Source organism: Salmo salar, chromosome 24 (assembly GCF_965601325.2).
Source record: "Salmo salar chromosome 24, fSalSal1, whole genome shotgun sequence".
In the NCBI taxonomy this organism is placed as follows: domain Eukaryota; kingdom Metazoa; phylum Chordata; class Actinopteri; order Salmoniformes; family Salmonidae; genus Salmo; species Salmo salar.
The window spans coordinates 13767544-13793760 of record NC_138314.1 but is presented as its reverse complement, the minus strand read 5'-3'; the positions used below and the strand labels follow the sequence as shown (position 1 = coordinate 13793760).

General features: G+C 44.2%; 1 protein-coding gene across 1 annotated transcript in view; it reads right to left on the bottom strand.

The window, feature by feature from the left end:
• Positions 1–672: 672 nt before the first annotated feature.
• si:dkey-112e17.1 (uncharacterized) overlaps positions 673–26217 on the bottom strand; it is a 37769-nt gene continuing 12224 nt past the window's right edge. The window contains exons 2-7 of the mRNA XM_014170884.3: positions 11505–12517; positions 9792–9843; positions 6248–6383; positions 4521–4675; positions 1874–2107; positions 673–1621 (exon numbers count right to left, since the gene is read on the bottom strand). Coding sequence (XP_014026359.1) covers positions 890–1621; positions 1874–2107; positions 4521–4675; positions 6248–6383; positions 9792–9843; positions 11505–12517 — 2322 coding nt within the window. The 3' untranslated portion in view covers positions 673–889. The remainder of the gene's footprint in view (positions 1622–1873; positions 2108–4520; positions 4676–6247; positions 6384–9791; positions 9844–11504; positions 12518–26217) is intronic.

The window sequence follows — 26217 nt, the reverse complement described above, 5'->3', positions numbered from 1 at the left end:
GAACTGAAGCAGCAATTTATGTAGATAACAACCTTTATTAAAAGTTCTTTGCACAAATTCCCACCAACCCTATTTATTTTTTAGGTTACAAATTGCAACATTTATCTTTCTAGCTAGTCATATGCTTGCTTCTATTGAATGTTAGTTACGGCATTTGTCTTTTTTTTATTATTATTATTTTTTTATTTTTTACAATGATCAATTCCCTTTTATATCCCAGCATCAGCCTAAGGAATACATTTGTATACATTGTTGTAGCGTCAAGGTTAATATACTGTGTGTGATCTATATCATTTTAACACTAGAGGGCACAGAGCAGTAGTATACAGTCCCCATGGAGCTTTGTGGTGCTATTATAATTCAATGCTTCAAGGCCCATGGTTGTTGGACAAAAGGCAGAAGTTGGCACAATTCAGCACAAAATCCACAAGCATGAGTGAGCTACTGAGTTGAAAGTGCTTATGTTTAATAATTTGATTTAAAGTATCAAAACGATTAACTGGTACAAAAGTGCTCAGATGAGTTGGGAAATGAAGTGCTCTTGGAAAATACTAGCAAGTTTTCTGTTAACATCCGTATTCAATATTATTTCAAGTTTAATTTTTTAAACAAATTATACCGAAGCTGAAAAAGCCTTGGTGTGGTATACAGCATATATTGATGAAGCGGTTTTAACTTGATAAAAAAATATATTGTGGTTACTAGTATGAAAACATCCAATTTGTCACCATGAAGCAACTGACTTCAAGAATGTAGAAATTTCATATAAAAAGTTGATTTCAGTAATCAAAAAGGTAAGTTTTGCATTTGACAAAAGTGGAACTAAAAATAGTTAATTATTGCTTTGCTCGGCCAACCCAGGATTCCATGCTCTGTCTGTCCACTACTGTCACATCTCCTTGCCCGTCACACTGCATGGCACTGTTGATTGGCTGAGGGAAGGCATCTGGATATGATTGGCTGTGCTTTGCACGAAGGCAGACTTTAACTCGGTGGTGTAGGCGGCTGTAGGTGAGTCAGAGGGGTGAGGGAGAGGGTAAGGACTGGTCCCTCCTGAGGCCTGACTCCCCCATGGCCTCCACTCTGACCTCCCCCTCTGGAGGAGGGGGCCGTTGGCTGGGCTCTGGGGGCCAGTGTTGGGGCCTCCGCTGGCGGGCTCCTTCCCCTTGTACGGCCCCCGGCTCAGTCCATTCAGCATGGGGGACTGGCCCAGGTGCTCAGCCAGGACCAGGGGCTGCCGGTCCTCCTCCTCACAGATGGCAAACACAGGGACACTGACATGGTCGCTCTCCGCTGGGAAATCGCGGGAAATCACACCATGCCCAGCGTGGTTGTTAATGGGCTCGGACGGAGAAGCCTGGAGGTGTTTGCCCCCGGGGGCCTTGGTGCTGTTTGAGGGACCGGACCCAGAGAGCAGGCCAAAGCAGGGCCCGGTGAAGCGGGAGCGCCGAAGGTTGCTCGTGGAGTTGAGGCGGCGCTGGGCTAGCTGAGTGAAGGGGTACGAGGCGTTACTCATGGAGGAGTCAGAGGCGTTACTGTCGTTCTGGGCCTCCAACTGGGGGTCGGAAAACACCTTCCTGCTGTTCTCCCCACGGCAGTCTGACACAAAGCTGGATGGTGCCTGGGGGAACAACATCTAGTCAACACATATCCCTCTGCAGTGCAACCCGACATTCATAGTTTATTCATTATGCATCGGAGTAATGAAAAATGTGCTAAAAAATAATAATCCACTTACAAACATACAGTAATGTTAGTCACTCTGGGTAAGAGCGTCTGCTAAATAACCAAGATGTAAAGAAATACAGTATATGATGGTTGAACTATTATTCAGCAGCACTGCTGAATGACCAATAACATAATAGCTACTAACGCTGTCCACCAGCTTAGTGAAGGGACTGGTGGAGTTCCAACTGCACCACTTCTTGTGTAACTGGGGCAGTGGAGGGAGGAAGTCCTGGAAGGTACGGACGCTCCAGGCCCGGGGCCGAGCACAGCTGGCACTGCCATCCTGGGCAGCCCGGGTCTCTGTGGGGGAGGCAGCCGGGTCTGGAGAGGGCCAGTCAGTCACAGGGCCGGTGTCACTGTGCCTCAGGAACCTCTCCCGCTGCCGAGAGGAGAGAGACACAACAAACAAATCATATGGAATTCAAGCAAACCCAGCATGCAGTGTATTTGTGTGCATGTGGAGTAGGCCTACAGTAGTTTGTAAACAAACAGACTTCTTAGTTGGAAAACTGGAAGCATCTGAAAGAGTAGAACCTCTCGAACCCACTGAACCCACTGTAGCAATGTTTCCACAGCGTCTTAGTTTACAATTTAGTGCCATGGAACGCACACACTTCTTATTCTGGAGACTGAAAGCATCTACCTGTGATTATTCTATACTTTATTTGACCATGGGGAAAACACTGCTTAAATACAATGTGCGTTTAACTGACTTAAGCCTTCAGTCAATGGAGTTTTCTCCACCAGTGGCATCAGAGTGTAAATGAGACTCATTCACAAGAAATGATCACTAATAAAATAGCTTGCTTGTATCAGAGGTCGCATTATATTCAAGTGCTGAACTGCTTCTCCAATCGCCGTTGACCTAAAAAGGCAGCAAGCAAACCCTGGAATCAGACATGTAATCCAAAACAACAAGTGCTGCTTGCCTGGTAGTGGGTGCTGTCAGTGATTCCTGGAAACACATTCACAAAGATTCTCAGATAGGACTGCTGACATAGGATCAGTTTGACCTTTTGGATCATAATGAATACGATTATATGGGCAGGTAGGACCTACTCTGGGAGTCTTTGTGAATGCGGGCCTAGGGCTATACAGTAGGTGTCTCACTAATAGGAATGGCAGGTCAGGGGTGAAGGGCACATTAGTCACATATCCCCCCTCATTATTCAGCTAGTTAATCAGGATAGGGGGAAGGTTTGTGGTCAGGTTTTTTTTTTTGGAGGGGGGGGGGGTTAGCGGTTGCTCCTCTCAGAAAGAGCCATATAATCCTTATACAGAATCACTCACAGCTCGCTTAGTCTAGACAAGAATTAGGAAGGTTTTAAATGAAGTGCCCTGCTCACCACAAAAGCCCCCCACACAATGGCAACTTGTTGCAGTTTGGGCAAAAAGGTGGAGGATAAGCCCCCCAGATGTGAAACAGAGCCCCGTATTACCCCCCACACCTAGTCTCAGAAATCCTAGACCTAGGGCAACAGCACTAGTTCTGAGGATCATGTCGGATTTTCTTGGCCATTTCGGGGAGGGTGCTCTTCAGACACACAACTCTCCCAACAAATCACGAGTTTGTGTAGGCGGGGCTTAAAATGCGGCGGGAATTGAGCGTGAAAAATAATCTAATCGGAAACATGACAGAGTTAGACACAGTGCAAACACAGATAGCTGGGCTCATTTTAGCCACAGCCAGTCAGTGGGTGTTAGCTTGTATTGCTAACGTTAACCATCATGGCGCATGCAAACTACTCACTTGCAAAATACACTCAATTAAACTATTTTACACAAACGTAATCTTGGTTAACCCAGAACTAAAGTCCTGTTAAATTGCTGGATTAAATTCTGGGTCCATACGCGTTAAGAGGAGAGATAGAACGAGGATCGGAACCTGAATGAAGAGCTCCGCCCTCTCTCTTTGCGAGTTAAGTGCACGTTTATAGGCCAAATGTCCCCTCTCCTGAAATTCTAAAGATGATAAAACCTGTGAAATTTTGATTTGTCCAAATAACCAGTGACGAAAAACACAAGCACTGGAACTAATGCTGTTCGTGGTCTCACACATCCCGTTGTATCATGACAGATCTACGGTACCATTTATGTTCATGTCGTTTTTCCACAAGAAATGAACGTGAGTTCCATCTAGCTAGTTACATAAACGGATAAGGCTCTGGACGGATTTCCTGTGCGAGTCCTTCTTCCAATCATCAGTCTGAACAAATATGTACATACACACAATCTGCACAAAAAGGCAAATTAACATGTAAACATACAGACCACACACACAGCAATGCACCACAGCGCGCAAACGCGCATGAACACGCACACACTAACACACAGAGAGAGAGAATTGGAGCTGGGAAACTGGCTTCTCAGATAATACATCCATTAGGCTAGGCTGCAGGAAAGCACGCCAGCTTCCTAATAGCTGCCAGGCCTGCCTTATGCCAACTCTTATTCCAATAGAGCACAAGCAAAAATGCTGTGTCAAACCGTATCCTACCGCCAATCCCCTGCCACTGTGTTTCTATACCCTGACACCTCGACCACCAGGCGGTGAGGTTCATAGCTATTACCAGCAGAGGGTTGATGGTTCAAGGAAAAAATAATTGGCAGGATGTAGCCTTCTGCCTTGGTGTCACCCACCCCTAGAGCGGGTCCTAGCCTGGGTTACATGCTACTGCCTGGGTGTCACCCTTTAGAAAAGCACCACCATGGGTCCTAGCCTGGGTTCCCTCTACTGCCTTGGCACCACTGTGGGTCCTCGCCTGGGTTACCTGTCTTGCCTCGCTCCTTACCGTGTGGGCCGAGAACGGCATTCTGCTGCTTGGACCAGGCACAGACGAAATGATAAACACCTCATCTGTCCCCAAGTCCAATTCCGTGAGACCACTGAATGAGAGGTCCACTTCAGCATGCTGGGACATATCACCACCAACACTGCCTGGAGAACCTGGGAAAGAAACGGGAAAGTGGTTTTATTAATCACTTACTTGTTTGGTGATAGCCTACAATTAAAACATTGAAGGCACAACAGTCAGATGTATTGCACCTTAGCTTATGAAAATTTCCACTGCTTGTCCCTAAAAGAGCACTTGAAATGGAATGTTACAGATTGGTCTCCATAGTAAATTACTGCACTGTGTAGCCACTGTACTTGTCCACTCATATTCCTGTTAACTCATAGTGACATGGTTGAACTCAGCGAGAGGAGAAACATGGTGTTCCCAATGCTCCCACGCTGTTATATAGGTTAAATGTCACGACCTGTAAATCTCTCTGTGGGATCAGCTACAATGAGCGAGAATTTGGATTGTTCTGGGATAAACCCAGTGTTACCCCAAAACTAAAGCAATTTTCCATTGAGACTTCTAAATGCTGCACCTCCTATTCACTCAGCTACATCCACTACAAGCTGGCCTTGCATATTCCCACACAATCTGATCAACTTTTATAAGAGAAGAAATACACTTTCAAATGACTCCAGGAAGATACTACATGGACAGTGCAATGTTGCAGCCAACTTCCTTTCGTATAGGTTATTGATTAAATACTGTATATGCAGCTACTGAGCACACAGAATACCTTAATGATATCACATATTACGAGCTGTATTGGTGAATTTTACTACACAACGTTTCTTCTATGCACCTGTATTAGACATTACTTCAGATGTGAAACAGTTTTTGTTTGACATATTTTGAGCTATCATTCAGGTGTCAAAATCATTTTGCCCCGGGGGCCGCATTCAGTATTCAACAAGGTTTGGAGGGACGCCCTGACATTTAAAAAAATATTTCCTCGCTATCATTGTCCTCTATCCATAGATTTTGGAATTTTCGATGCTCCCCGACTGTCTAGCATTCATGTAGGTGATTAATAGCAAGCTGGACACAGTCAATAAACTGTATGAATGTAGGTACATTATAATTTCTCCATTATTTCGATTTGGTTTTAGTAATTTTTACATATATCTAGTTTGTTTCCCCCCCCCCACCTCAAAAAAAAAAAATTGTTTTGTTTTTTTAAACCACCCACGGGCCGGATTGGACCCCCTCGCGGGATGTATGTTTTACACCCGATTAGAGCCATTCTATGGCCATGACACCATGAGATAATTCAGTATGTGGTAGAATCCTGGCAGCTCTATTACTGTGTGTTGGGGATCTGATAGTCAGACCCGGTGTACCATTTTTCTGTCATAGTTTCAGAGCGTAATGAAATAAGTGTCCCATTTACACTGAACATGTAAATTCAGTTTAGGGGCAGATAAAGTCATTGTCAGCCAGGTTGGAACCAGACCAAACACCCCAGCGGTACCCCTCGATCATGGAGAGAGAAAGAGAGGGGGCGCAGGGCAGGGGGAGCGAGGGGGATTGACTAGACTAGGCTAGGCGGCTGGAGCACAAGCAGAGAGGGAAAAACAGGGGAGTGTTAGCGGGAGAGAGAAAGTAGATGGAGTGTGTGTGTGTTTCGTGTGTGTGCGCACGTGTGCATGTGAGCCTGCCCGCTTGCGCATACCCACCTCTGTGTGTGAGGCTGAGAGAGTGGTTGTTGTTGTCGTTCTCTGCAGGGCAAGGGACCTCCAGGCTGGGCTGATTAGGAGCCACCAGCTGCAGCTCACGGACATCAGCTCCAGAGTTCTGCACTCCCTCCTGCACCTACAGCAGTCAGTACAGTTTAGAGTCAGCAAGTACTACTACACATGCCTGCCACTCCACATACACCAACGGAGTAGGGCTGCACAACACTATGAAATACAGCCATATGAACTGAAGTTGTTCTTGTCAATTAATAAAATGTTTTGATACCCAGTCAGTATAATGATCTAGTGGCAATAAGATACTTAAAGTGGCCAGAACTTGTGTAGGACTGTTTTGCTTGTTTCTAAAAGTTCAATCCCAGATGGACACATTTTGACAACTCAATTACAAATTCATCTCATGACTAGAAAACAGGGAAGTGTAACTTGTCCAGTTCTGCTTTATGGGGGAGTCAGGCGTCTGACCTTTAGTGAACCTGTCTACCTCTGGGGCTGCTTGCCCTGCATGGGAGAATTTGGACAACAAGAGCACCAGGCCAGTGTGGGGTATTTGTATTTGCTCCAATGTCTGTAGTCTAGAGCAGGGATTGGCAACTGGCGGGCTGCATGGCCCCCCTTTTGTAGGCCTGCGGATCAATTTTCCTCCCGCCCCCTCTCCGAAAAAAAATGTTGGGGGGGGGGGGGGTTGGGGATTTTTATTTTTAAGAACTCAGTTGGGGTCTTAATTTACTATTGAGAGTTAGAATAGTAGAATGCAAGGTGCAGTTACATTTTTAAAATTATATATAACACACAACAAAAATATAAACGCAACATGTAAAGTACTGGTCCCATGTTTCATGAGCTGAAATAAAAGATCCCAGAAATGTTCCATATGCACAAAAAGCTTCTCTCAAATGTTGTGCACAAATGTATTTACATCCCTGTTAGTGAGCATTTTATCCTTGTCAAGATAATCCATCCACCTGACAGGTGTGACATATGAAGAAGCTGATTAAGCAGCATGATCATTACTCAGGTGTACCTTGTGCTGGGGACAATAAAAGGTCACTCTAAAATGTGCAGTTTTGTCACACAATACAATGCCACAGATGTCTCAAGTTGAGAGAGTGTGCAATTGGCATGCTGATTGCAGGAATGGCCACCAGATCTGTTTCCAGATAATTGAATGTTAATTTCTCGACCATGAGCCACCTCCAATGTCGTTTTAGAGAATTTGTCAGTACGTCCAACCGGTCTCACAACCACAGACCACGTGTAACCACGCTAGCTCAGGACTTCCACATCCGGCTTCTTCACCTACGGGATCGTCTGAGGGGGGAGTGGGTCGGGGTGCTGAGGAGTATTTCTGTCTGTAATAAAGCCCTTTTGTGGTGCCCAGTCCTGTGAAATCCATAGATTATGGACAAATGAATTTCTTCCAATTGACTGGTTTCCTTATATGAAATCTTAAAGTAAAATCTTTGAAATTGTTGCATGTTACATTTATATTTTTGTTCAGTATATACAGTGCATTCGTAAAGTATTCAGACCCCTTCCCTTTTTCCACATTTTGGTAAGTTACAGCCCTATTCTAAAACTGATTAAATTATTTGTTTCCCTCATCAATCTACACACAATACCCCATAATAAGAAAGCGAAAACAGGTTTATAGAAATGTTTGACGATTTGAAAAATAAAAAACAAATACCATATTTACATAAGTATTCAGACCCTTTGCTATGAGACTCGAAATTGAGCTCAGGTGCATCCTGTTTCCATTAATCCTCCTTGATGTTTCTACAACTTGATTGGAGTCCACCTGTGGTAAATTGAATTGATTGGACATGATTTGGAAAGGCACACACCTGTCTATATAAAGGTCCCACAGTTGACAGTACATTTCAGAGAAAAAAACCAAGCCATGGGGTCGAAGGAATTGCCCGTAGAGCTCCGAGACAGGATTTTGTCGAGGCACATATCTGGGGAAGGGTACCCAAAATATTTCTGCAGCATTGAGGGTCCCCAAGAATACAGTGGCCTCCATCATTCTTAAATGGAAGAAGTCTGGAACCACCAAGACTCTTCCTAGAGCTGGCCGCATGGCCAAACTGAGAATCGGGGGAGAAGGGCGTTGGTCAGGGAGGTGACCAAGAACCCGATGGTCACTCTGACAGAGCTCCAGAGTTTTTCTGTGGAGATGGGAGAACTTTCCAGAAGGACAACCATCTCTGCAGCACTCCACCAATCAGGTCTTTATGGTAGAGTGGCCAGACGGAAGCCACTCCTCTGTAAAAGGCACACGACAGCCCGTTTGGAGTGTGCCAAAAGGCACCTAAAGGACTCTCAGACCATGAGAAACAAGATTCTCTGGTCTGATGAAACCAAGATTGAACTCTTTGGACGGAATGCCAAGCGTCGTGTCTGGAGGAAACCTGGCACCATCCTTATGGTGAAGCATGGTGGTGGCAGCATCATGCTGTGGGGATGTTTTTCAGCAGCAGCGACTGGGAGACTAGTCAGGATGGAGGAAAAGATTAACAGAGCAAAGCACAGAAAGATCCTTGAGGAAAACCTGCTCCAGAGCGCTCAGGACCTCAGACTGGGCAAAGGTTCACCTTCCAACAGGACAAAAACCCTAAGCACACAGTCAAGACAACACAGGAGTGGCTTTGGGAGAAGTCTCTGAATGTCCTTGAGTGGACCAGCCAAAGCCCGTACTTGAACCCGAACTAACATCTCTAGAGAGACCTGAAAATAGCTGTGCAGCGACGCTCCCAATTCAACCAGACAGAGCTTGAGAGGATCAGCAGAGAAGAATGGGAGAAACTCCCCAAATACAAGTGTACCAAGCTTGCAGCGTCGTACCCAAGAAGACTCAAGGCTGTAATCACTGCCAAAGGTGCTTCAACAAAGTACTGAGTAAAGGGTCTGAACACTTATGTTAATGTGATATTTCAGTATATTTCTTTTTTATATTTGCAGAAATGTTTAAAAACCAGTTTTTGCTTTGTCATTATGGGGTATTGTGATGAGAAAACAAATGTTTAATACATTTTAGAATAAGGCTGTAACGTAACAAATGTGGAAAAGTCAAGGTGTCTGAATACTTTCCGAATGCACTGTAAATCAATCACTCAGCCCATGTCGACTAACATTTTTTAGATTTTAAATTAGTCTAGCTAGCGATCTAAACTTTTTAATCATGGTCGAATTACCGACCAAGGAGGCCCCCATTGAATTTGTTAGTGACTCTCACTCAGATATAATATTAAAAACTGCAAACATTTCTCTCCACCCTATGGATTTTTTCTTAATTGCAGGAAATGAGCTGTAGAACTACACATTTTTCTCTCTGCCCCATGGCAAAATGTGTAGAATTGCAGGACATTTTTTCTCTGTTTTTTTTGTGTGGCACCAACCCCCATCAAAGTTGCCCATCCATGGTCTAGAGGATATGAAGGAAATGTTCCCTGATCCCAGTCAGAAGCTAGCTTACAAAGGAATGTCTGGACAGTCAGACAGACAGGGGTCTTTATCCGTTTACCTCAGAGTTGTTGGATGAGCAGGAGCTGGCTCTTTTCGGACATAGTTTAGGTCTGGAAAACAAAAGAGATCCACAACATTTCAGTTGTGTTTGACTGTTTAACATATCTTTGAAACCCATTAGCATACTTTCTTTTATGTATGTTGTTTACTTTCTTGACTTTTGGCGACATTCTCTTTCATGCTATTTGTGAAAGCTTGACTTATTTAGAGCAACTGCTCTCCAAATTTGACCAAAAATGTACAAAATGAACATTCTCCCACAATTAGAAACTGGAACAGATTAGATTGCCTTCAGTGAAGATTTTCTTCCAAACATAATCAGAGTCTAGCTAGCTGACTCACTACATACAAACAGCCTAAAGTTGCCCTCGGTTGTTTCTCTCAAGGACGGCTCTAGTAGCTAAACCCATGTAATGCCATAAACTACACTATCTGGGGTGGTCTCACTATAAAGGCATCAGTATAAAGACATAGCAATAACGGAATTTTCACTGGATAATATCAACATAACATTGAAAGTGTTGACTTAAAGTGATTCTGGTCAATAACAGATCGAAATGCTTTTGTGTATCAATTTTTGGCACAATTAAAAACATGGCCCCAGGACGAGACTAATACAGCTGTAACTTCTCTCCAACATGCATGGGGGATGCAAGGGGGTTTATCTTTATGGGAATTTGAACCTTCCTGGAGGGAACTAGATGTGAATCAGGACAGTAGATTAAACAGTGATGCTCATTTAGTTACCTGGCATAAATGATATTACACCCTGCGAAAACTGATACATGTACTAATGTTGTCTCCTTATGGGATTGACCGAGGGAACAACCTGTAAATTACACCTTTTGATATGTTGTTCTTGTTCTATTAAACAACTACAATGGCACCTCGACGGGACAGAGGCTCATAGCACAGCAGTATGAGGCTCTCCTCGTTTTCCCTCCGCTCGCTTTTGTATGGCTGCGTTTCTCTTTGTCCGTTGGAATCGATGCCAGGTGCTGCACCTTGAACGGCCCTCTCTTGCTCACGCTCTCTCTCTGTAATGGTGACAATACGGCACATAAGGGCAGCTACAGTCGAACCCTGCCTCCAGCTGAGTCAACAGCCAGCCCATCCACTGCAGCAGCACCACACTGTGTGCTGGAGGAGGACTGACTGGCAGACTATCCCAATCATGGCTACCATCTCATTCATGGGAGGAAACTTTGTCACACTGGCCAACATCAAAGACCCAACAGTTGCGCTCTCTCAAAAGAAAAGCACTGTGCCAGTTTCCTTGGATGACAAAGAAATAAAAGGACCATTTTTCCCATTGTGCAGAACGTGCACGGTCTTGTTTATGTTAGGTTGTCAGGGAAATGTATTTATAGCACAAAACATGTCTGACAAAGGTATCTTTATGACTCCATTCTTTCTGCATGCCTTGCTTTACTGTACCTGAAGATGTTGCACAGGTGACCCACAAGGCTCATAAAGGGACAAACATTTCCATTGTGCACTGTCTTGTTTGTTTATGTTTGAGAACAGTATGTCTCCGGGAGTAAATAGGGAAAGCCATCACAAGGCATGTAGGACAAAAGGATGTTCTGGCACAATTCTCTCAAGCGCTGGTTTGATCTCAGGGAGTCAGGGAAACCTATTTATAGCACAACACGTGTGTGACAAAGGGCTAATAATATCACAATAACTTTCTCTGCATGCTTATACATACCTGAATATAATACACAGAGCGCTGGTGAGCACCATGGCAAAGAAGGCTGCTCCACTCATGGCTGCCAGCAGAGTGTCTATTTTGCTGGACCCGGTAGGGGCGTAGGCATGCCGGGGGTCATCTCCACCAGGTTCTGTCTGGTTGTGGTAGTAAAAGAGCAGGGCGAAGCCACGGCCCCAGTGGGTGGTGGTGATCAACTCCATGATGACCTCTACCATCTCCTGGCTGGAGCCAAACACCAGCTGGCTGCTGGAGGGCCGGTTGGAGCCGCAGAAGCGCGAGGAAAAGGTGAGGAGGTCCGAGATGTAAAGGACGTCGTGGGGGCATGCGTCCACCACAGACTGCTGGGTCTCAGGGCTCACTGACTCTGTGTCCGTGTCTGTAAGGAGCAGAGGGGTCCGAGTGGTGGCCTCGTCGACAACCACAGCCAGGACTTGGTCTGGGGCTGATGCTCTGGGGATAGGGTTAAGGTCAGGGTTGCCTCTGAGGAGAGGAGAGGTGATTGAGTTCATTGCCTTCTCTCCTGGTACATGGGCCCCTGGTAGGAGGAGGTCTGAGAGGGGCTGTGGGGAGGCACGGTCAGAGGTGGCATCAGAGGTGGACCTTTTAGCAGAGTTGGAGACTTTGGCTATCTCCATCTTGGTGGACTGCTCTTGCACCACCACCTGCATGACTTTGTCGTTTTGGGAGGAGGACCGGTGGGCTTTCGCTGTGACACTCTGAGCCTGAGATACAGTGGCATCTTTATCAGTGATGGGACCCCCAGTTGGGATAGTCGCCCCATCGTTAGCATCGACCTCTTCCAAGTCAGAGATGGCAGCGTACTGGGCGGCGGAGTCGTGACTCTCGAACACGTCAAAGTCAAATATCTCCAGTATGAGCTGGTGGCCGATGGGCACAAAGAACTGCCAGACACAGTGGGTCCCTGAGGAGTAGTTATAGGGGAAACCAGGAGACAGGATGAGGCCTTGGACATCCACCACATCCATCTTCGCTCCACAGTCAAAGTAGACCTGCAATCACAATATACAGGGGCTTGGTGAGGGGGACATGAGTGTACGTTAAAATGCTAGCATCTCTAATGCTCGACACATACTAGCACTTGTCAAACTTACAGAAAATCTGTGACTTTTTTTGTGCAGAACTTGGAAATACAAATGACATCTGTCTTTTAAACAAATAACCCAGTTGAGCGGAATTCAGAATGCCTCAAAACAACAAAAAGCATCCAGACCTGAACTACTCAACCCTCCTGCTCTGCCAGCCAGTATATCAAAGCGGTGGCGGTGCCTTGCATGCCTGTGCTTGGGTAACTTTGGGGAGGGTATTTTTTCAAACACGCTGAGCTGGCTATAATGCTTCCCAGGTGTGTGGGGTGGACGATTGAGGGGAACCTCAGCCTAGCTAAGCAGAAGCAGATGTGTTTGCTGGGGCCACTGGGCCCAGAGCTCAGGTCCAGACCTTTGTAGGGGGGATGGTGTGTTTATGAGATTTCCTCTCGGTTCAGGTTCTGGACTGTGGGAACCCGAGCGAAGACCCACCTGGGGCTCAACCAGCACCACCAGACAGGTAACAAACTAACCTACCTTCAGTCAACACTAGTACTCTGGCTGGGCAGGCTGGGAACACATTTAAAATGCGCTCGAGACATGGTGTGTGTGTGTGTGTGTGTGTGTGTGTGTGTGTGTGTGTGGGGGGGGGGGGGGGGGGGGGGGAAAAGGAGCACCAGCACCCATGTGGTCGACCAACGCCAGACAGGCACTTTGATTGCTGCTACATGGACCATCTCATCTCTCTCCATATGAGTGCATTTATCAAAGGCATTCCCTCAGTTTATTTTAACAAGCCAAATCTAGATGTACTTTGCAATCATGACTGCATAAAAGGGGTTGTTGCTAGGTCTGGCCCCAGTACCCCCCCGCCTCACCAAACCTTCTTCTGACTGCAACTCAAAGGCCTCTCTATTGCTGATACAGCTGGCAGCCTCACAGCCAGGTCAGAGAGAAGAAAGGCAGTATGGGCATTCATAACTGTGTGTGTTCTGTACAGTGATGAAACAGGTGTTTTCAAAGCACATGAATGCAATGAAATTATTGAATAAATGTAATTACTGACAGTGATAGTCCTGATCGCTTGACCATCATAGCCCATGTATTCTGTGTCATCCATTTCAGAACTCCCGCCATTGACACCATTGATGAGTAAAAATTACTGAATAAAATAAATTAAAAATAGTGAGCTAATTATATTATTTTATACCAATACAATTGCTTAGAGGAAGAGATGTTGTTTAACAAGCAATATTTGTTTTCCCCAAAAAGGTAGGGATCAGGATCATTGACACCCCTGTTTCAATACCTCACCTTGCAAGAATAACGGCCCTGAGCATTTTTCTAAAATGAGTTGGAGAACACATTGGGAGGGATCTTAGACCATTCCACCATACAGAAATCTTCCAGATCCTTGATAGCCTTTGTCTGCGCTTATGGACTGCCCTCTTCAATTCAAACCGACTGTGAAAAGACCCCTGGTGGCATGTCTGGTGGGGTAAGTGTGTGTCAGTGCTGTGTGTAAGTTGACAATGCAAACAATTTAGAATTTACAACACATTCATGTTTCTTATAAAAACAAGAAGTGACGCAAATCAGTCTTTCCTCAACTCTTAGCCAAGAGAGAATGGCATGCATAGTTTTAATAAACCCTCTGATTACAATGAAGAGCAAGATGTGCCGCTCTGTTCTAGACAAGCTACAGCTTAACTAGGTCTTTATTTGCAGCACTTGACCATATGACTGGACAATAATCAAGATAAGATAAAACTAGAGCCTGCAGGACTTGCTTTGTGGAGTGTGGTGTCAAAAAAGCAGAGCATCTCTTTATTACGGACAAACCCATCTTTACAATCATTGAATCTATATGTTTTCACCATGACAGTTTACAATCTAAGGTAACACCAAGGTCTAGAACTTAGGGAATGATTTGTACAAAATACAATGCTGTTAGTTTTAGAGATGTTCAGGACCAGTTTATTACTGGCCACCCATTCCAAAACAGAATACAACTCTTTGTTAAGGGTTTCAGTGACTTTCTAACTGTGGTTACTGATGCGTATATGGTTGAATCATCAGCATACATTGACACACATGCTTTCTTTAATAGCAGTGACAGGCTATTGGTAAAAATAGAAAATAGTAGAGGGCCTAGAGAGCTGCCCTGCGGTACACCACACGTTACATATTTGACATTAGAGAAGCTTCCTAGGCTCAGATTAAAGATATGACCGATAGGAGTGGCTATAGAGTCAGCTACCTTCCTCAGTAGATTTCCATCTAGGTTGTCAATGCCAGGAGGTTGGTCATTATTGATCAACAACAATAATTTTTCCATCCTCCCACACTAACTTTACAAAATTCTAACTTGCAATGCTTTTCTTTCATTAATAGTTTGTTTATACATGAGTATGATGGCTTACTGTTCGTTGTTGGCATTTCCTGCCTAAGTCTGCCAACTTTGCCAATGAAGTAATCATTAAAATAATTGGCAACCTCAAATGTTTTTTTGTGATGAATAAGCCATTTGATTTGATGAAAGATGGGAGTTGAATTAGTCTTTCTGCCCGTAATATCATGTGAAGTACTCCAAAGTTTTTTTTCCATCACTCTTTATATTATTGATCTTGGCTTCAGGATATAGTTCTTCTTTTTGTTGAGTTTAATCACATAATTTCTCAATTTCCAGTAATTCAGCCAGTCAGATGTGCAGCCAGACTTATTTGCTACTCCTTTTGCCCCATCTCTTTCAATCATACAGTTTTTCAATTCCTCATCAATCCATGGAGCCTTAACAGTTCTAACAGTCAGTTTCTTAACAGGTGCATGTTTACCAATAATTGGAAGAAGCAATTTCATAAATTCATCAAGTGCAGTGCCTGGATGCTCCTTATTAATCACACCAGAGCAACAATTTTCTTAACATCATTCACATAAGAGTCACAGCAAAATATTTTGTATGATCTGGGGTGGCAGGTAGCCTAGTGGATAGAGTTGCACTAGTAACCGAAAGGTTGCAAGATTGAATCCCCGAGCTGACAAGGTAAAAATCTGTTGTTCTGCCCCTGAACAAAGCAGTTAACCAACTGTTCCTAGGCCGTCATTGAAAATAAGAATTTGTTCTTAACTGACTTGCCTGGTTAAATAAAGGTAAGGTAAAATAAAACACTATTTTAGGCCCAGCTTTTAGAACTTTGGCTTTCCTGGATATAGCCACTATATTGTGATCACTGCATCCAATGTGTACGGTTCATTGAACAAGCCGTGTTTAAACTCTTTACAATGAAGATCTGTGAAGTTATTTGGATTTTTACAAATTATCTTTGAAAGACAGGGTCCTGAAAAAGGGACATTTCTTTTTTTGCTGAGTTTATAAAAGTGTGTGTGTGTGCGCTGCGGGGTTAAAGCTACAAACCCATAGGCTTGGCTCTCTCATCCCATCCAGGCTTTTGGGAGGGAAGGTGGACAATGAGCCTGTCATAGTGGATGTAAGCAATGTTCCCACGCGCTGTGGCAGCTTTCATGGCTTTCCTCTTCTGGCGCACAGCTTCAGGATAGTCCTTGGTGTTCTTGGGGTCATAGGCAGCATTCCTCCTCCTCCAAACACGGTGAGTTTAGTTAATGCCAAAGAGCTCCATTTTGGTCTCATCTGACCACTACACTTTCACCCAGTTGTCCTCTGAATCATTCAGATGTTCATTGGCAAACTTCAGACGGGCATGTATATGTGCTTTCTTGAGCAGGGGGACCTTGCGGGCGCTGCAGGATTTCAGTCCTTCACGGCGTAGTGTGTTACCAATTGTTTTCTTGGTGACTAAGAGGGGTGGGACAAAATCCCTCCTGAGATGTGTGCAAACCTGGTGGCCAACTACAAGAAACGTCTGACCTCTGATTGCCAACAAGGGTTTTAACACCAAGTACTAAGTCATGTTTTGCAGAGGGGTCAAATACTTATTTCCCTCGTTAAAATGCAAATCAATTTATAACATTTTTGACATGCATTTTTCTGGATTTTTGTTGTTGTTATTCTGTCTCTCACTGTTCAAATAAACCTACCATTAAAATTATAGATTGATCATTTCTTTGTCAGTAGACAAAAGTACAAAATCAGCAGGGGGTCAAATACTTTTTTCCCTCACTGTACATGTTCCTCTCAAGTTCTTGGCTCTTTCCAGAAAAGCTACCTTGTCCTTGAACCTCAGGAACTTGACCACTGATCGGCCTCGGCCTGTCACTTGGGCCGGGTTTTCCAGTCCCGTGGGCGCGCTCCACCTCAATCTTCCTGTGGTTCATCTTCAGTTTCTCCGCGATCATTTCCCTCACTCTGTCATCAGACTCCTTCCAGGTCTCATGTGGAGATTCTTCAATTCTGTCCACAACCATGTTGTTCCGCCTTGATTGTCCCTCAAGATAATCAGATTGATCCATCATTGACATCATAGATTCACATACAGAACCGATGTACTCTCTCAATTACTTACAGATTGCTGTCATCTTGACATTCTCCTGTTTAAACTCGTCAAGCTGACCCTGGGAGAACTGCAAACTGTTCTTCAGGTCCTCGACCTCTGGTCAGGTCGTCGATTCTTCTATTAGTTGACTCCACCAGTATTTGGACAAAACACTGGAAGCTATTTTCTTGTTGTAACAACTGCTTGTAGAACAATTTTTGTTTGTTTAAAAAAAAAATCCTTCACCTGTGATAGAGACACCACTGTCCTCAACGGTACTCCCGTCGGCTTTGGTCTTTGTCATGGTAACAACAGTAGATTACACTGTTACTCCTCGCAGTTCCAGACAGGGAAGGACGCAGGGAAGATTGAAAATGCAACAACAAACAGCTGGGGTCTAGACTGCCACAAGCCCGGGACAATCCGCGGTCCCAGCCACAATGGCCTACAATGTCGCGGACTGCGTTCAAGCCCTCATTAAAACCCTGCTAGCTTGATGAACAGGAAGTGACGACAATGGGTGAGTGATTTGGAGACAGAGACGGCGGTTGCAAAATGTAGATTTTGTGGCCATCTAACCATTTCTTTGTGGATTTTGAAAAATCCACAAAGAAATAGTGCCATAACATCAAAGATCCATCATCATATTTTACAGTACATATGGGGGTCTTTTCTGCTTACAGTGCCTTGCAAAAGTATTCATCCCCCTTGGCGTTTTTCCTATTTTGTTGCATTACAACCTGTAATTTAAATGGATTTTATTTGGATTTCATGTAATGGAAATACACAAAATAGTCCAAATTGGTTTAGTGAAATGAAAAAAAATTACTTGTTTAAAAAAAAAAAAAAAAATGTTAAACTGAAAAGTGGTGTGTGCTTATGTATTCACCCCCTTTGAAGCCCCTAAATAAGATCTGGTGCAACCAATTACCACATAATTAGTTAAATAAAGTCCACCTGTGTGCAATCTAAGTGTCACATGATCTCAGTATATATATATATATATATACATACACACACACACCACACATACTGCTCAAAAAAATAAAGGGAACACTTAAACAACACATCCTAGATCTGAATGAAATAAATAATCTTATTAAATACTTTTTTCTTTACATAGTTGAATGTGCTGACAACAAAATCACACAAAAATAATCAATGGAAATCCAATTTATCAACCCATGGAGGTCTGGATTTGGAGTCACACTCAAAATTAAAGTGGAAAACCACACTACAGGCTGATCCAACTTTGATGTAATGTCCTTAAAACAAGTCAGAATGAGGCTCAGTAGTGTGTGTGGCCTCCACGTGCCTGTATGACCTCCCTACAACGCCTGGGCATGCCCCTGATGAGGTGGCGGATGGTCTCCTGGAGGGATCTCCTCCCAGACCTGGACTAAAGCATCCGCCAACTCCTGGACAGTCTGTGGTGCAACGTGGCGTTGGTGGATGGAGCGAGACATGATGTCCCAGATGTGCTCAATTGGATTCAGGTCTGGGGAACGGGCGGGCCAGTCCATAGCATCAATGCCTTCCTCTTGCAGGAACTGCTGACACACTCCAGCCACATGAGGTCTAGCATTGTCTTGCATTAGGAGGAACCCAGGGCCAACTGCACCAGCATATGGTCTCACAGGGGGTCTGAGGATCTCATCTCGCTACCTAATGGCAGTCAGGCTACCTCTGGCGAGCACATGGAGGGCTGTGCGGCCCCCCAAAGAAATGCCACCCCACACCATGACTGACCCACCGCCAAACCGGTCATGCTGGAGGATGTTGCAGGCAGCAGAACGTTCTCCACGGCATCTCCAGACTCTGTCACGTCTGTCACGTGCTCAGTGTGAACCTGCTTTCATCTGTGAAGAGCACAGGGCGCCAGTGGCGAATTTGCCAATCTTGGTGTTCTCTGGCAAATGCCAAACGCCCTGCACGGTGTTGGGCTGTAAGCACAACCCCCACATGTGGACGTCGGGCCCTCATACCACCCTCATGGAGTCTGTTTCTGACCGTTTGAGCAGACACATGCACATTTGTGGCCTGCTGGAGGTCATTTTGCAGGGCTCTGGCAGTGCTCCTCCTGCTCCTCCGTGCACAAAGGCGGAGGTAGCGGTCCTGCTGCTGGGTTGTTTCCCTCTTACGGCCTCCTCCACGTCTCCTGATGTACTGGCCTGTCTCCTGGTAGCGCCTCCATGCTCTGGACACTACGCTGACAGACACAGCAAACCTTCTTGCCACAGCTCGCATTGATGTGCCATCCTGGATGAGCTGCACTACCTGAGCCACTTGTGTGGGTTGTAGACTCCGTCTCATGCTACCACTAGAGTGAAAGCACCGCCAGCATTCAAAAGTGACCAAAACATCAGCCAGGAAGCATAGGAACTGAGAAGTGGTCTGTGGTCCCCACCTGCAGAACCACTCCTTTATTGGGGGTGTCTTGCTAATTGCCTATAATTTCCACCTGTTGTCTATTCCATTTGCACAACAGCATGTGAAATTTATTGTCAATCAGTGTTGCTTCCTAAGTGGACAGTTTGATTTCACAGAAGTGTGATTGACTTGGAGTTACATTGTGTTGTTTAAGTGTTCCCTTTATTTTTTTGAGCAGTATATATATATATATATATATATATATATATATATATATATATATATATATATATATATATATATATATATTACGTCTCCCTTCTCCCTCTCCAGTTAATGTCTCCTCTCCAGGCTCTTACTGCCACCTTCCCATGAGCCCCCTCTTTCCATTTACTGTAACCAGTCCTCTCACCCACTGAGCACCGACTGACACCGGATGTCCATGTACGTTGATAAGTAGTTGAAATTTGGTCAGTCCAAATCTGAACCAAACATATACATTTTCACAAGTTTGGATAGCACCTTACAGTAAAGTAGAGCCCAGTACAATACAGTAAAGAAACAGAGTATAAGTCAGTACAATATAGTAGAGTTTAGTACAGCACAGTACAATACAGAAGAGCACATTAAAGTAGAGTACAGTATAATTTACTGAACTATACTCTAATACACTGAACTCTACTGTACTCTACTGTGCTGTACTGTTCAAACTGGTAAAGATTTGGTTAGGTCCTGACCAACCAAATTTGGTCTTATTTGGGGGCGGAGCTCATTAGAATAATAGAATAATACCCAAACATGCAAAGGGGGATATAAAAAATGTCTACCTTTGTGTATCTATTCAGGATACATCACCATGAAGAGAATGACATTTCTAATTATGCATTTATGTATAGTACAGATCAGGGACCCATGATGTCATTCTGTTACCATCATTCTGTTACCGGGTGTTCATCCACTTCACTTGCTGTAGTTCAATAACCAAATAGATTTTTTAAATCTCAAGGTTTCATATCATAGCTGACACCCCATTCTTTCTGCAGACATCTTTGAATTTTAATTCGGAGTAGATATTTAACCGTTTTTGGAAAACGTGGTCACCTGCACTGTTCTCGAGTAAATGTGTTTTTGTAAAATGTTCAGTCGCAATTGTTAAAACTAGTCCTTGTGCATAGATCTGTATGGTTTGTTTAACTGCAATCAATAGTTTTTCTTTGGCACACGTTTAAAGTGAAAAATCTGCATCTCGGCGTCCTTCTGTTACCGTGGAATTGCCCATTGGTAAATACAATCTGATAGTGATGGATGTTGATGTAACAGTGCTAAATTACAAACGTCATGGTACAGTCAGTACTTTGATGCCCAACTATTTCTAAGAGTGTTGTATGATCGCCTTTCCTTTCTCAGAATGCAGTTTAGCATGAAAGCATTACATCACAGGAAGGTACAAACAAGAAAATGGCCTTAGACCTACTAGGAACTCATGTGGCGAATGCCACAACCACAACACATAATTACACAGATGACATTTAAACTGGTCAAATGCCATTCCCGAGAGGTTGCAGAGAGTAAGCCGATTTTCGGTTTTGCTCAACGGTGTTGTGCAATACACTATAGAATGACGGGAACAGCTTGACAACATGGGGGGGAAGGGAGGGTGTGAGTGTGTGTGTGTGTGTGTGTGTGTGTGTGTGTGTGTGTGTGTGTGTCTCTGTGACCAAAAAAAAGTGACCAAATCCAATTTTCTTTATGCATGCTCTTTCTATTCAGTTTGTGGGCTACATATCCATCCCCCCCATCAGAGAGAGAGAACTGTGTCAAGGAGGGAGAGAGGGTCAGAGACTGTGTCATCTCCATGGCCCTGGCTACAGTAGGACTGGGCTGGCTATCTGGAGGTCTGCCAGCCTCACTGTGATGTGATGCACAAGGTAGACTACACATGAATGGTCTCCAAAGTGCCACAGTGTTTAATGGAAATGGGACATTCTTATAATGCCAAACATCCCAGTTCTGTTACATCACAGACGCAGGCCTCTCCTCTCCACTGGCAGCCAAGGCGGTCATTATTCGAGGAAACCTTTTCTCATGGGACACAATGGGCCACAGTGCCATTTGGTTGCACCACTTCATGGTGGGATGGGAGATAACATTTTAATGAAGTGAAGCTAATAAGTAGGAGCAGGCAGAAAGTTTACATAAGGCCCTGCTCGTCGGTCATCGCGCCCCAGTTGTGCTATACGGAGATGACTAGACTATCCTTGTACAAAAGTAAAGCACCCAAGCAAATAATTGATTGAAATTACTTGTGCAGTGGAATGTCAAATTAAGCACTGTCATTAGTTTGAGGTTTACCATAATTATATTGTTAAGGAACTTGAATCCTATGTCGGAACTAAAATGCTAATTACCAAAAATTTCATTTGAACTTAATACAAAAGCCTTCTAAAAGAAACATACTGTATATTGTTTTGCTGCTTGGAATATAAACTTGAAACACAATTCAAATGTCTTAAAAACAAAATAAAACTCCCTAACTGCTGCCTGAAAAAGGGCTGAAAAATTGCCAAAGACTCTGGCCAACCGAGACTTTTTTTATTTTTATTTCACCTTTATTTAACCAGGTAGACTAGTTGAGAACAAGTACTCATTTACTGCGACCTGGCCAAGATAAAGCAAAGTAGTGCGACACAAACAACAACACAAAGTTACACATGGAATAAACAAACATACAGTCAATAACAAACAAAAAATCTATTCACAGTGTGTGCAAATGAGGTAAGATAAGGGAGGTAAGGCAATAAATAGGCCATAGTGGCAAAATAATTACAATTTAGCAATTAAACACTGGAGTGACAGATGTGCAGAAGATGAATGTGCAAGTAAAGAAACTAGGGTGTCAGATACAAAAAAAAAAAATAACAGTATGGGGATGAGGTAGTTGGATGGGCTGTTTACAGATGGGCTATGTACAGGTGCAGTGATCTGTTAGTTCCTCTGACAGCTGGTGCTTAAAGTTAGTGAGGGAGATATGAGTCTCCAGCTTCAGTGATTTTTGCAATTCGTTCCAGTCATTGGCAGCAGAGAACTGGAAGGAAAGGCGGACAAAGGAGGAATTGGCTTTGGGGGTGACCAGTGAAATATACCTGCTGGAGCGCGTGGGTGCTGCTATGGTGACCAGTGAGCTGAGATAAGGCGGGGCTTTACCTAGCAAAGACTTATAGATGATCTGGAGCCAGTGGGTTTGGCGACGAATATGAAGCGAGGGCCAGCCAACGAGAGCATACAGGTCGCAGTGGTGGGTAGTATATGGGGCTTTGGTGACAAAACGGATGGCACTGTGATATATTGCATTCAATTTGCTGAGTAGTGTTGGAGGCTATTTTGTAAATGGCATCGCCGAAGTCAAGGATCGGTAGGATAGTCAGTTTTACGAGGGATTGTTTGGCAGCATGAGTGAAGGATGCTTTGTTGCGAAATAGGAAGTTGATTCTAAATTTAATTTTGGATTGGAGATGCTTAATGTGAGTCTGGAAGGAGAGTTTACAGTCTAACCAGACACCTAGGTATTTGTTGATGTCCACATATTCTAAGTCAGAACCGTCCAGAGTAGTGATGCTGGACGGGCGGGCAGGTGCTGGTAGCGATTGGTTAAAGAGCATTTCGTTTTACTTTCATTTAAGAGCAGTTGGAGGCCACGGAAGGAGAGTTGTATAACATTGAAGCTCGTCTGGAGGTTAGTTAACACAGTGTCCAAAGAAGGGCCAGAAGTATACAGAATGGTGTCGTCTGCGTAGAGGTGGATCAGAGAATCATGGACTATCCTCCATGCTCCCGTCCGGCAGGTGGTACCAGTGCATCCAGGCTTAGACCAACAGACTCCTAAACAGCTTCTAGCCCTTGGCCATAAGACTGTTAAATGGCTAACAACTACTGCTCCCCCTCACACCTACGCTGCTGCTAAAATGATTATTCATTAGATTTATTACTACCACTATGCTTCTGTTCATTATTTACCAATAGTATCTACTGTATCTATTTATCCTGCTACTGGTCACTATCACTCCTGTTTACATGTATTACCATTAGTATATTAACATAAGTATTTATATATTCCCGCCACCAGTCACTTTTCAGCCATGTATACATGTATACCTGTCTATCACGCCTACACTGGCACTCTTACACACACACACACACACACACACACACACACACACACACACACACACACACACACACACACACACACACACACACACACACACACACACACACACACACACACACACACACAGAAGGCGTTCGCATGCTTCCCATACGAAACTGTTCAGAACAGTGCGTGCATATATTATGGCAACATTTTGTAATGTTTTAGTTCATTTTGGTCTTTGGCAAGGTTTTTTTTCAATAGTTTGCAACTGCAGCCCGCAATATGGGGCGTTCCAGCATCTGCAGGAACTCCTCCCCTCAAGCATCCCATTTGTTCCTTCATGAATTTGGTACTGACACAGACCCTGTATATAGCTTCCTCTCTTTTTTTTTCGTGTTTTATTTGATATTGAATACTGCACTGTTGGGTAGGGCTTGCAAGTTAAAGGGCAATTCCGCCACTTTTCAACCTCATATTCATTATCTCCAGCGCCAAACCAGTGTCTACATATGTGAAAACAAAGCGCTTATGATCTGTTGTTAAAAGGTTTGAATTAAAGTCCCCCCAAAAAAAAGAAGAGATTTTAAAAACCTGCAACTAGTTTCTAGCCACGGCGAATCTGTGTTTGAAAATCACTGTTTATAAAATGTTTTAACTTTTGATGACGTCATCGGGTAGAACTTACATATGTAGACACTGGTATTGTGCTGGAGATAATGAAAATGAGGTTGAAAAGTGATGGAGTTGCCCTTTAAGCATTTCAATGTACTTGTGCATGTCACAACTAAAACTTAACTGAAGAGCTTAGAAAAATCTACTATTGCTTAATTGAACCTTAGCAACAGGTTAGTGAGTATACAACTAGTATGATGAAACCCCCAGCTAAAACCTTGCAAAACACTGACGCCCAACTTCCCATAGCGCTTGTTATCTCACACACACACACACACACACACACACACACACACACACACACACACACACACACACACACACACACACACACACACACACACACACACACACACACACACACACACACATTCCCTTCCCTCACTCCTTCACATGCACAAACAACCCCTGACTGGCTCATAAACAGCCAGACGGGCCCCACAAAAGGGGGCAGGGACTCCCACAGGCGCTAGTAGAAAAGTGACACTGCTCCAAAAGGCTAACGCTTCAGCCGTGTCAACACCCAGATGATGTGTATAGCCCAGAACTCAGCAGCTCTTCTGTTGCTCTGTCTCGGTCCAATAATTTAGCCACTGTTGCTGGTCAGGTCAGACACTGACAGAAATCTAGACCATAGACTTTAGGGTCATTTCTCCAATGGAGCATACTAGATCTGTGTGTCATAGAAGCTAGAAGAGCTACACTACATGACCAAAATGATGTGGACACCTGCTCGTCAAACATCTCATTACAAATTCATGGGCATTAATATGGAGTTTGTCCCCCCTTTCCCGCTATAACAGCCTCCACTCTTCTGGGAAGGCTTTCTACTAGATCCCCAAACTGTTGCCACAAAGTTGGAAGCACAGAATTGTCTAGAATATCATTGCATGCTGTAGCGTTAAGATTTCCCTTCACTGGAACTAAGGGGCATAGCCAGAACCCTGAAAAACAGCCCCAGACCATTATTCCACCTCCACCAAACCTTACAGTTGGCACTTTGCATTGGGGTAGGTAGCGTTCTCCAGGCATCCTCCAAACCTAGAGAACGTGTTTCCACTGCTCCAGAGTCCAATGGCAGCAAGCGTTACACCACTCCAGCCAACGCTTGGCATTGCGCATGGTGATCTTAGGCTTGTGTGCGGCTGCTCAGCCATGGAAACCCATTCCATGAAGCTCCGACAAACAGATCTTGTGTTGACGTTGATTCTAGAGACAGTTTGGAACTTTTTTTTTTTTTTTTTTCACCTTTATTTAGCCAGGTAGGCTAGTTGAGAACAAGTTCTCATTTGCAACTGCGACCTGGCCAAGATAAAGCATAGCAATTCGACACATACAACAACACAGAGTTACACATGGAATAAACAAAACATACAGTCAATAATATAGTAGAAAAAAGAAAACAAAAAGTCTATGTACAGTGAGTGCAAATGAGGTAAGATAAGGGAGTTATGGCAATAAATAGGCCATGGTGGCAAAGTAATTACAATATAGCAATTAAACACTGGAATGGTAGATGTGCAGAAGATGAATGTGCAAGTAGAGATACTGGGGTGCAAAGGAGCAAGATAAATAAATAAATAAATACAGTATGGGGACGAGGTAGATAGATGGGCTGTTTACAGATGGGCTATGTACAGCTGCAGTGATCTGTGAGCTGCTCTGACAGCTGGTGCTTAAAGCTAGTGATGGAGATATGAGTCTCCAGCTTCAGTGATTTTTGCAGTTCGTTCCAGTCATTGGCAGCAGAGAACTGGAAGGAAAGGCGACCAAAGGAGGAATTGGCTTTAGGGGTGACCAGTGAGATATACCTGCTGGAGCACGTGCTACGAGTGGGTGCTGCTATGGTGACCAGTGAGCTGAGATAAGGCGGGGCTTTACCTAGCAGAGACTTGTAGATACCTGTAGCCAGTGGGTTTGGCGACGAGTATGAAGCGAGGACCAGCCAACGAGAGAGTACGGGTCGCAATGGTGGGTAGTATATGGGGCTTTGGTGACAAAACGGATGGCACTGTGATAGA